Source organism: Macrobrachium rosenbergii, chromosome 14, assembly GCF_040412425.1.
Source record: "Macrobrachium rosenbergii isolate ZJJX-2024 chromosome 14, ASM4041242v1, whole genome shotgun sequence".
Lineage (NCBI taxonomy): Eukaryota > Metazoa > Arthropoda > Malacostraca > Decapoda > Palaemonidae > Macrobrachium > Macrobrachium rosenbergii.
The window spans coordinates 16,944,691-16,957,238 of NC_089754.1; the positions used below are offsets into that span (position 1 = coordinate 16,944,691).

The following is a 12,548-nucleotide window of genomic DNA, read 5'->3' on the forward strand; positions in this document are numbered from 1 at the left end:
CAAAGTCCATAAGGCTATTTTTACTCACATTATGGATACGGTCTCATAATTCTACCTCAAATCTCATAATAACAGGTCTTGGTTATCAAATAAAAAACTAATGTGTGTAGGATAAGGCGCATGTGGCGGGCGAGAACTATCAAATGATTATGACGTCATTCATTAATATCGTGTAACCAATCAGAAAGAGCCGTGTAATTTCCAGTGCCAGGTCAACAGGCCAGACTTTTATGAGAGAAATCAAGAGCCGTGAATATTGTGATTGGCATGTTAACGTGACGTCATTCATCAGTATCAAATAATGAATTGCCACGTCATATCGATATTGGTTGATTTAATTATTGAGGAAATTGATCACTGTGAAAATACTGCGGCAAATAAATATCTTGGATGCAGATTAGCGATCAGTGTGGGTAGGGAAAGATTGGAAAGAGAGCGAGGAAGGGAATAGGAAAGGGGAATGGTGAAGGGAAGGGGTAGGAAAACAGGAAGGGGTAGGGAGGAGGGGCTGGAGATTTCAGGTATTTCTAAAGAAAACTGACCTCGCTTTCAAGTTCCAAGAACAGCTCTACAAAACGACGTTAAGAAGCAGAACGCAAATAATTCCGTTATGTGGAGAGAAATGCGTCACATTTAAGAACTTGGCATTAAACTTTCTCCCTCATACACTAACAACACCTTTCGTAACAGAGTCCTACGCACTCCTCGATGGTTGGTCGTATGTCAAGCAATCTTCACTACTTTTAACAAAGAATACTTATGACATTTATGGTACCTCCCCTTTCCTACTGGAGGAGGAAGTGCAAGATGAAATATCAGTTATATTCGTCACACAAACTTAAGGGGAATAGCTCTCAAACAAAAGTAGCCACCGTTTTGTCACAAATCCCCGCTAAAAACAGCGATTAAAATGCTTACGATGCTAAACCTATGAGATATCGAGAAAACTGATTATATATATACATAATCCACCGCTAAATCCAATTTCCCATTACTGTAGTTGACTGATGTGTGGGGAAAAGTGCGTTGCTTGCATAAGGTACAGTGAATGTAGCAAGGATGAATTTTCTTGGGCAAACTTCACTTGCACGGGGTAGACTAATCCCTAAAAGGAACTTTTTGTTTTTTAATCTGTCCTTTTGTAAAATCATATCCCAGAGAACGCACTCTGACTATGCAGAATATACTTTTCACTGGCAAATCTGTTAGATATAATAAAATACAAAACAAGTAAAAAATGGGCCGAAGTTTCTTCGGCGTAATCGAGTTTTTTGTACAGCCGTTACAGCGTATAATCAAGGCCAACGAAAATAGATCTATCTTTCGGTGGTCTCGGTATAATGCTGTATGAGCATTATAACCACGGCCCGGTGGTGACCTATTCTATTTCGTTGCCAAAAACACGATAATGGCTAACTTTAACCTTAAATAAAATAAAAACTACTGAGGCTAGAGGGCTGCAAATTGGTATGTTTGATGACTGGAGAGTGGATGACCAACATACCAATTTGCAGCCCTCTGGCCTTGGTAGTTTTTAAGATCTGAGGGTGGAGAGAAAAAGTGCGGACGGACAGACAAAGCCGGCACAATAATTTTCTTTTACAGAAAACTAAAACCACTGAGGTCAACCCCAGTATTCTCGTTCTTTTGTATTTTTGGCCGGGGAGAGAGAGAGAGAGAGAGAGAGAGAGAGAGAGAATTATACAGCAGCATGCTAAGAATAGCAAACATCTGTACTGCATTGTGTGAGACACTGTAACGTATGAGTTGTAAAAGAATCATAGGCAAAAACAAAAAATCTATAAAAGCACTTCATTTTCATATGCAAATTTCCCTTTTGAAAACTTCTTACATGTGTTCAAAAGAGAACGACTTCTTTTACTTTGCTATTATTTGTACTTGCATTAAAAACTTTCCATTCAATTAAACTTGCAAAGAGCAAACATGTCCTGCAGTACGGAATCACGGATATGTCTGTAAATGTAAACCATAATAAAGAGTTACATAGAATTTATGCATGGGTTATTGTTACAATTTATTTTATTTTTCTATGTTTGTGGTATTATTACAGATCTCTTGCAAGATTTTTCAATTTTTTTGGAATGTTTCCATAAAATATTAGATTTTTATCTTTTATTCAATAATGAAACAAATTGAATGTATTAAGTTATCTGTGATGGCAAACATTACCTGCGCATGCCATTATATGTCTACATGAGTAATGCCAAGTCTGGTAAACCTTAACAACTCTCTAATAAATATCTGAGTTGCTTAAGTTTTATTTGGGAATCTTCTGTGCAAGTAAACTATTTTTATGTATTTTTATAATCTGTAAACTGAAGGGAGTTATTCACTTCCAAGATTTTATACGTCGTTTTCTTTTAGAAATAACCCAAATAATATAATATTCACTCTCTTCAAAAACAAAAAAAGGGCTTGAATTTGAATAATTCCATTCACAAATGAAGATTTAACGTGAAGAAAGAGACACGGCTTTAATTATACAACTGCTGCATCATTCTCAAATGCTGACTAACTCTTACAAGCTGGCTAACTTTTAAAACCAAAATAAGTTCATTTGGATATTCTATAAAATCAGCTGTAGTTCATTTCCATAAGCAGATATCAAAGCTTATGGCAATAATAGGTAACTATGACTGACAGCATGAGGGTGCAATTTTCAAATAAAGTCCATGCATGGCTTAAATGAGTTAAGATAAAAAAAATAACAAACAAATAAACAAACAAACAAACATGACACTTACCCAACATGCGCACCAGCAATCCATTCTGCGCTGTCCGCCCCAATGCTTCCCCCTCGCCACGCTGAAATGAAGAGGAAATCACGTTAAATCATTATTATGTACGGGGATGCAGAGGAAAAGATTCTAACTTGCTGAGAAAGCTTCACAGATGAGAATGTCTATTTGAAAATTATAATAAAAAAGCGAAGACCAATACACTTGAAAATTATATATACTGTAAATACATACATACATACATACATACATACATACTGTATATATATGCATATATATATATATATATATATATATATATATATATATATATATATATTAGATATATATATATATATATATATATATATATATATATATATATATCTATATATATATATTATAGCTCTTCATTGGATGGGTCGATATCGTACTCGGTTAGCACTCTCCTCGGCCAGCGTTCAATTCTCCGGCCGGCCAATGAAGAATTATTTACTACTTCTGGTGACAGAAATTCATTTCTCGGTATAATGTGGTTCAGATTCCACAATATGTTGTAGGTCCCGTTGCTAGGTAACCAATTGGTTCTTAGCCACGTAAAATAAGTCTAATCCTTCAGGCCAGCCCTAGGAGAGCTGTTAATCAGCTCAGTGATCTGGTTAAACTAAGGTATATATATTATATTAATATATATATATATATATATATATATATATATATATATATATATATATATATATATATTATATATATTTTGTTCTCTGAACTTTAGTGTAATGAATCAATGACATTTGTAAATGACGATATTTCCTTTCTTCCGTGCTTCAGCCTAACTTGGTTAAGTTCATGAGCTTATTCTAGTTCATTCATATACAGTTTTCGTATTGAGATATATGCAAATTAGGTGTTTATCTCCTCCCTGATCACTGCTGATGTGCTTTTAATATTCGTATAAATGTGCATCACATTCGCACAGCAGTTTAGGATGGTATTTTTGTCATTTCATGGACGTTCACATTTCCCAGTGAGTGACAGTTACATATATTACATAATATTATATATATATATATATAATATATATTATATATATATATACATTTATTATAAATTATATATATGTATATATATATATATTTATATATATATATATATATATATATATATATATATATATATATATATATATATACTGTATATATGTAAAACTGTCACTCACTGGGAAATGTGGTCTATGAAATTACAAAAATACCATCCTAAATTGCTGTGCGAGTGTGATACACACATATACCAATATTAAAAGACATCAGCAGTGATCACGGAGGAGATAAGCACCTAATTTGCATATATCTCAATACCTGAAAACTGCAAGTGAATGAACTAGAATAAGCTCATGAACTTAACCAAGTTAGGCTGAAGCACGGAAGAAAGGAAATATCGTCACTTACAAATGTCATTGATTCATTACCTAGACGAGTCCACAAGTGTTGAGAAACAACAGTCGTAACACCGCAGGCAGCTCATTTAAAAGTGAAAGACAAGAGCATTTGCAAATCCATCAGACCACCACCTATTCTAGAATGGCCGCAAAACTTCGGAGAAGTCTACTAATCGCATAGTTTCAAGGATGAAACGGCGACTGATGAGCTAAAAGTTGTGTGTGTGTGTGTGTGTTTGTGTGTGTGTGTGTGTGTGTGCCAAACATTCGAAAATTCTTAAGTCTTTATCAGAAGGGCCCAGACTCATTACTAATGTCATTGCTAATGCCACCGTTAACCTCTTTCAGTTACCATTCCCTCCAGTCAGAGAGTTCTGTGGTTCTCTCATACAAACTTTACATATCAATTTAACTAAAATTAAATACTGAAAATACCTTGCCAAGGAATTGAGTTTATAATATACAAAGAAACAAACACGGAAAAGGAGCAAACAAGACCCTTTCCACAAAAAAGATAATATGACTGGTAGCACAAAGCTCCAGAGTTTTAGTCATGAAAGTTACGAGAAAATACCAAAGGCGCAATGTGACCAATTAACATCCGCAATTTACAAACAGCCGATGAATATCGACATTTAAATCTTTCAAACAATTGTCGTACATTAACCAACTAACTAAAAAAATTATATATACGTGTGTGTGTGTGTGTGTGTGTGTGTGTGTGTACGGGCGCGCGCGGCGCGTATAAGATCCATGTCATCTGAGGGGGAAAGAGGAGGAAGGAAGAAAGATGGATCAACAATTGAGGTAAAAAAACGAAACTAAAATCCAAAAGACAAGAATGGATGGTAAACAGGGTACAAAAAGAAAACTTCCAGTAGAATGGGGAAGGTTAATGAAGGTGCGTACCATATTAAAATACGAGACGGCCGAGTATAATAAAAAGGACTTCCATCAACAGGAGGAACAAAAATTACGGAGATGGCATTCAGGAGAACAATTGGGGGGAAATGACATGGACTGTGTGAAAGATAAAAAGGAGGAGATGTAAACAAACAACTTGAGTACCGCCACGCCACTTTATAATAATTAATAATACATGATTTAATACTTTAAGAATTGGACGTCTCCTTGGGACTGCACCAGCCGAAACAGAGCCCTTCGAAGGTGGGAGAGTTGAGTGAGAAAAGGTGCATACCATAGAAAAGGTCGTGGCTACGGATATTGTGGAGGTCGGTGGTGTTATGTTAGCAGGTGATTTTTAACACCCTTAGCATCAACAACACTCACTAGCCCTCCTCACAACAACATTCCCATACTACCCACCAGCTACCCACATGTTCGGGCCGCCGCAGCGGCGCCAACTTTTGCCAGCGCGCTCCTGCCCTGACCGACCTTTGCTGCAGGTGCCTCGAGTCCTTAAAACGTGTTCCCGATGCCTTGCTACCGACTACTTCCTTCGAGATGACTTTTCAGTTATTCCGCGGGAAAATGATGAGGGAGACTGTGACAGAAATTTCTTGAACATTGCATTTTAACCATACACCTTTAGGAAAAAAGTACGAAAAGGAATTTCATGTTTTATTTCCCAGACCTCTTTAGCATCAATCATTCTATATCCATCCCAGCTAGCAAAGAACCCTACTCTATTCTTTTCCAACATCTGACAGCTTATTTCAAATAGGCACCACAATTCTTTTTCGTCAGTCTGCGAAGAGCTGAGGCGAGATTGCATGGAATATGTGATTCTATTCTGTCTCGGAAAAGCAGGAGAAAACGCGAAACACCAACTTTCCAAGAACTAAAAGAAAATAGCAAGAAAAAAATAATAGATGGAAGAGATGTGGTGCGAACTTTGCAAGCAACATTGTTGCCTCACCATAATAATGGCGACAGTAATGAGTATGGGGGGCGGAGGGCGCCTTTTGCCTTCGTGAAATTTTTCTCTCTCACTTTTACCTCATAATGTTGAGAGAGAGAGAGAGAGAGAGAGAGAGAGAGAGAGAGAGAGAGAGAGAGAGAGAGAGAGAGAGAGAGAGAGAGTCCAAATCAGTCTCAAGCAACTTACCTCTGAAAATCTTCAATAATACTAAAGGAGTGACAATAATAAAAAGACAATCTACTCTACGCCCAAAAGTAAAGTTACGTGCGTTATGCTTACATTAAATGAAAATACAAACGTAAAATCATAAAACGAAAAGAAATTGTGAATAACTTTTACTAATTCGCTTGCTATGGAGTAACATGCCATTTTTTGCTGGAATTTTATATTCCATGTCCTACAAAAATAATGGCTATATCATTTTCGTTTTCGTTTCCATACAAAAGGCCTACTTCTTTATTGATTTCTTATATTATTTACACAGACCACACTTCTTAACAGCATCTCCAATAATATTTTAAATTGGAATTAATATCAAGAGCTATTTTTTACACGCAACTGCTTGTAATTTGATCAGTGTGATGACGATCGTAATTCTAACTGTCCAATACTAAGTTCCTATCTTTTAAAGCCCTATAGCCCGGACCGTAAAATGAAAAATCTAAGCTCATTATGAAAACATCAACCTAACTCATGCCTGAGGCGGATTTAATAAATACCAAACTTTTTTTAATGTTCCGAAATATTAGTTTCACCTACCTAAACAGTTACCACAGGTGAGAGCTCAGCATGAAGTCCAATGCTAGATGCCAAAAAGGGTTATCACATTTGACAAATATCTTTATTATAGCTCATTCTCGTCTCTCTCTCCGTCTTGGAAATAGTGACTAGGCTATACTGCAATATATTTCACGATGTTTCTGATTCAAACTATTTTTTCGCTCTCACTCTACAACTGAATTTAACACTTAGCATCTCTCTCTCTCTCTCTCTCTCTCTCTCTCTCTCTCTCTCTCTCTCTCTCTCTCTCTCTCTCTCTCTCTCTCTCTCTCTCTCGTAATTTCAACACACAATAACCATGTCTGGAATAAGAAATAAATACGTCAACAGAAAAGAGGGCCTCCCTCTCTCCTAGGCTGGGTAAACTCGGTGCTTGTGGAAAGTATAATGAGGTGAAAAATTGAAGATTCTTAGCCCATGCTGAAACATACAAAAATAAAACGCAAAACGAACATGAGAGTTGGCGTCATTTTCTTTTTCCGCATCCAAAAAAATCTCCAATTATTTAATAATAATTACTAAGTATTGTTTGAGTTTATAATAAACGGCCACTATTCATATATTCAATATATAAATGTGTACGGGGGTTCTGTATTTAGATGGCGATTATGGGTTTACACGAAAAGAAAAGGAACTTATCTCCTCTAATGTTGCAAGGTCACTATGCTACATATATATATATATTATATATATATATATATATATATATACATGCATGCACACACACATATACATATAAATATATACATATGCTGTATATATGAATGAATTTTATCACATCACTATGAATCATATACAAGCATTAAACTACAAATGTCCTTTAATATCCAATTCGCTCTACCTCGGAAACAATATATTTTCATATATGTTACTCGGAGAGGAATTTTTTAGTTGGTAATAAGTTCGTCGTCTCGTGGGCTCGCACCACGGAAGACAAGGATTCAGGACTACAGTGACGCCTTAAACCACCTTTAAAAACCAAAGGATTTTAAGAATTTAGGTGTTCGATTATCTTTTCTTGTTTTCAAGATAAGGGAGCTTTGTTTTGTTATAATTTGCTTGTCTGTTATTTGTGTGGGACCTCTGTAATATATTTTCCTCATTTTGTTGGTTAAGAGCCTTCTCAATGACATATGCCTGCAGTCACTGGGTCAGATGTTGACGAGTAATATCGAATTCTTTTTCTGCTTACCAATGTGGTCATATCCTAGGCCCTCTCAGAAACAGACTCCCACAACATTAGCCGCATCATGTATCTACCCAGAATGTTTGTCGGCGGTTTGTCAAACCCCTGCAAAGACTCTCGCCCTTCCCGGATATCAAAACCCTCCCTTTAAAATCATAATTTTCTATCCAGCACTTCTGGTCTTCCGAATTTACGCCCTCCAGTGTTTCCACATGGCAAACCCATATGCGAAAAACAATGATCCAAACTTTCTTTTTACTACCTTTTCTACAGACATTCATATTCCACATCCTTTTAATCCTTCTTCCTCCATATATAGGCTACCACAAAAAATGAACATAAATATTTGTACATGACATCTTCCACCATGCATCTTTCTTCCCTTGGAGAGAGAGAGAGAGAGAGAGAGAGAGAGAGAGAGAGAGAGAGAGAGAGAGAGAGAGAGAGAGAGAGAGAGATTCAAACAGAAAAAAAAAAAAAACGATGAAGAACTACTTCATTATCAGTCACGTACTTCCTACCCGAAACGAATTATAACAACATTATATGAATTTAACAGAAGATGTCCAACGTTGCTGATATTTTTAGAAGGGGCGAACTCCCCAGCATGTTTTTAAATTACACGAGGCTCTACATACTGGACAACTAAATATATTTCCTTTGTATTACTTGCACGGTTGAAAACTAGCAAGCTTTAATTAATTACTTTTACGATACTGTTCCTGTAAAATTTATAATTTCCGGTGTTTACTCGAATTTCTCTACTAAGGTGATTTCACTCAAGCATATGTGCTGTAAACTGATTTTTTTTTAAATAAAACTAAATTACAAAAATTCTGTTTGGAAACCTTTTTTTTCTTCTATTCCTTTTAAAAACATATATACAAATACAAAATTGAATATTTATTTTTCCATTCACAGAATAATAAACTCAATTTTATCAGTTTTGATAGTAGTGTTATTAAATCAATATCCGGGGTACAAGTTGATTTTGCCAATTCACAACAAAATCCTAAGCAAATTTTTGCCATTTCAAAACAAGATCCTAAGTAAATTTTTGCCATTTCACAAGAAAATCCTAGGTAAATTTTTGCCATTTCACAACAAAATCCTAAGTCATTTTCTGCCATTTAACAATAAAACCCTAAGTAGTTTTTTACCATTTCACAACAAAAATCCTAAGCAAATTTTTGCTATTTCACAACAAAAACATAAGTAACTTTTTTGCCATTAAAGAAAAAACTTGGATTTTTGTTGTGGAATGGCAAAAGTTTGCTTAGGTTTTTGTTCTGAAATGTCAAAAATTTACTTAGGTTTTTGCTGTGGAATGGCAAATATTTGGCAAAATTTTATAAATTGAAAACAAAACTACAATAAATAACTCTTTTCTCTCATTAAAGAAAAAAAAAACTTGGATCTTTGTTGTGGAATGGCAATAGCATGTAGGTATTTTCATTCAGCAAAAAACAAGAATAACTGATATGGATAAAATTTCAAATACAAAAGATGTGTCACAACCCCTCGACTTTCTATTTTGTGCAAAAAACAAGAATAACTCACTCTCTCTCTCTCAAATCTCTCTCTCTCTCTCTCTCTCTCTCTCTCTCTCTCTCTCTCTCTCTCTCTCTCTCATATATATATATATATATATATATATATATATATATATATATATATATATATATATATATATATATATATATATACATAAACCAGAGTATAAGCCACGAGATATGTGAAGCAGAGCCGTGAAAGATCTTTTGCCTTTACTTTAAATTTTCAAACATACTTAGCTGATAATGCCTTGGAGTAAAGGCAAATATTTTTCACTCTTTCCCCATGGCAACGTGGTCTGTACGTATATTATATCACGTCGTTATTCCTGTGATAGTAATTGTTATACACACATATACATTCATACATAATATCCCCTCTACCGACATCACCGTAATCCAGAAATGTAGGGTGCTAGATTTAACAGAAAAATGATATGAGCTACTGATTACTTTTCGTTCTGGGAGGGAGAGGTAATCAAGAAAGACATGTCTCTGAAATGCTTACCAAACTCTGGCTTTATTGGACACATTCATAAACATCTGTATCGCTGGCATACGCCCAAATTCCTCCTCCTCCTTCTGGGTATAGAACTCCCTCACCATTAAGACCTATCGTCTAATACGGCTGTCTTATAACTGTAATTCAAGGCTTACTTTACGTTTATGTCTACATATATATATTACAGAACGTTCAGAGAAAACAAACAAACCAATAAAGCAACCAAACGGACGACTATATATGGTTCTCTTAGGTATCTACAGGAATTTCTCTGAAGGGGCATGGAGGGGCACAATGTGTGTGCCTGTGGTGATGGGCACGAACATGTCGCTCTATTTGGAGAGTCAACAATAAGGCTTTGACACGAAGAGATGCCTACTGTCACGCCATGTTTAACTTCCACCGAAACTTCTGAAACAGACCGCGCAGCGCATTCGAAAGACGCATGACTCAGTAGCCTACATCTGTTCATGATTTAGTATACGGAAAACTATGGCCTCTTATCTACTATAAAACATAATTAAAAGAGTACTACGAGTTTCATTTTCTCTTTAATAGGTTGACACCATATCTTGGAACTGTTCTCAGATGCCCTATAATAGTATTCTTCCTCCAGTGCGCACAGTTACCCATACACGTCTTGAGTACTCAAAATGCTAACAAATTAAGTAAAAATGATGATTATTACAGAGGTATTTTTCTATTTCAATACTCCAAAATATAGGTAAGCATTTACATAAGAGATCATGATAAAAGAATCCTCCAGAAGAAATTCAGATACCTAGAATACTGAGTAATCCAATGAAACTGCAACTGACTGCAACCTTAGTAGTGATCAGCGACCCAAAATACTGCTTCAAGGAATCGCATACAGGGCATACAACAAAGCTATTGGCATATGTGACAGCATATTCCACAAACAAATACATATACGGTATATTTTCCTAAAACACGGAAAATGAGAGTAGAAATCCATTAACAAAAACGGGGTGGAAGAAAAACCGAAGCGGAGCAAATACGGACCGGAAGGAAAGAAAAAGAGGGAAAAAAAAAAAACAGGGGTGGGGTTAACCCCCGAAGCAAGCGACAGATCCGAAAGCCAAGAGATTGTATTACAGGGAAAGTGAAACCAGGAAGATATTAACATAAAATTAGAGTAAAGTCTATCCATTCATGCTTCCTTAGTGTGTGTGTGTGTGTAAACGTCGCGTTTGGAATTCCCAACCAAGTCCCGTTTGCCTACCGAAGGGTCACCATGGTAATACAAACTACTTCCGTGTATTTTCTGGGCAATACAACCAATTGTTTCATCACAAAAGACGTGGAGAGAGAGAGAGAGAGAGAGAGAGAGAGAGAGAGAGAGAGAGAGAGAGAGAGAAAAAACGTTGGAACTGTCTTACGTTTTAAAACATGCCTGTAAATAGCACAGCAAGAGATAATAAACGTGGCAGTAATTACCAGCAATTAACCAATATATATGCGACGCAAACAAGTTATAAATATTATTACCCTGATTAAAGTAAAATTATAAGGGTGAAGCACCAGAGATAATTACCCTTCAAAATCCCTCTTCCGTGGCCACGGAGACCGCGAGTCGATTTCGCCAAGATCCTCGACTTAAAACCTACCTATTGTGCAGACAGGTGAATACCTTTTAAGAATATGTCGATTAGGCTCCGTTTTATGTTTAATATACATGAAAAAATGTTCATCATAATTTTCCATACTGTAACTTTCCCTTTGATTCAGTGATCTGAAGTCCTGCCACACTGCAACGCTAAATTTGTGACTTCTATTCAATCAACATGAAACTTTAAAAAGTTAAGGCCTCATGGTCATCGCTTGATTAATACATGAGTGGTGATAGTTTAGTTTAATTTAGGAAGCTCAGTTCGAAATTGCCGATCAGTCAAGAGCAAATTCACCCTGTTTTACCTTCTATGATACAAAAAAGGTCCAATTATTTTTCACCTAATAAATAAAGATTGAGTGACGACAAATTTAACACTACATACTGTACATGTAACAAAACTACAAAGACATCTCTAGGACACGTCGGTACATTATTCAAGATCTTCCGATAAGCCAAAGACCACTGGCCCACTAGCTCTCATACCCTCTGTTTGGTCGTGGGACTTTTAATAATAATAATAATAATAATAATATAATAATATATAATAATAATAATATATATATATATATATATATATATATATATATATATATAATAATGTAAAAAAAAAAGGATACCTTAGTTTAACCAGACCACTGAGCTGATTAACAGGTCTCCTAGGGCTGGCCCGAAGGATTAGACTTATTTTACGTGGCTAAGAACCAATCGGTTACCTAGCAACGGGACCTACAGCTTATTGTGAAATCCGAACCACATTATACCGAGAAATGAATTTCTATCACCGGAAATACATTCCTCTAATTCTTCATTGGCTGGCCGGAGACTCGAGCTCGGGCCTA

The 12,548-nt window shown here is 35.8% G+C and overlaps 1 protein-coding gene across 14 annotated transcripts in view; it reads right to left on the bottom strand.

The window, feature by feature from the left end:
• Positions 1 to 12,548, bottom strand: part of LOC136845736 (uncharacterized) — a 466,679-nt gene that overhangs the window by 68,176 nt on the left and 385,955 nt on the right. For all 14 annotated transcript variants that reach the window (XM_067115959.1, XM_067115958.1, XM_067115962.1 and 11 more), the window contains one exon: positions 2,766 to 2,826. In XM_067115959.1, the coding sequence (XP_066972060.1) occupies positions 2,766 to 2,826 (61 nt within the window). The remainder of the gene's footprint in view (positions 1 to 2,765; positions 2,827 to 12,548) is intronic.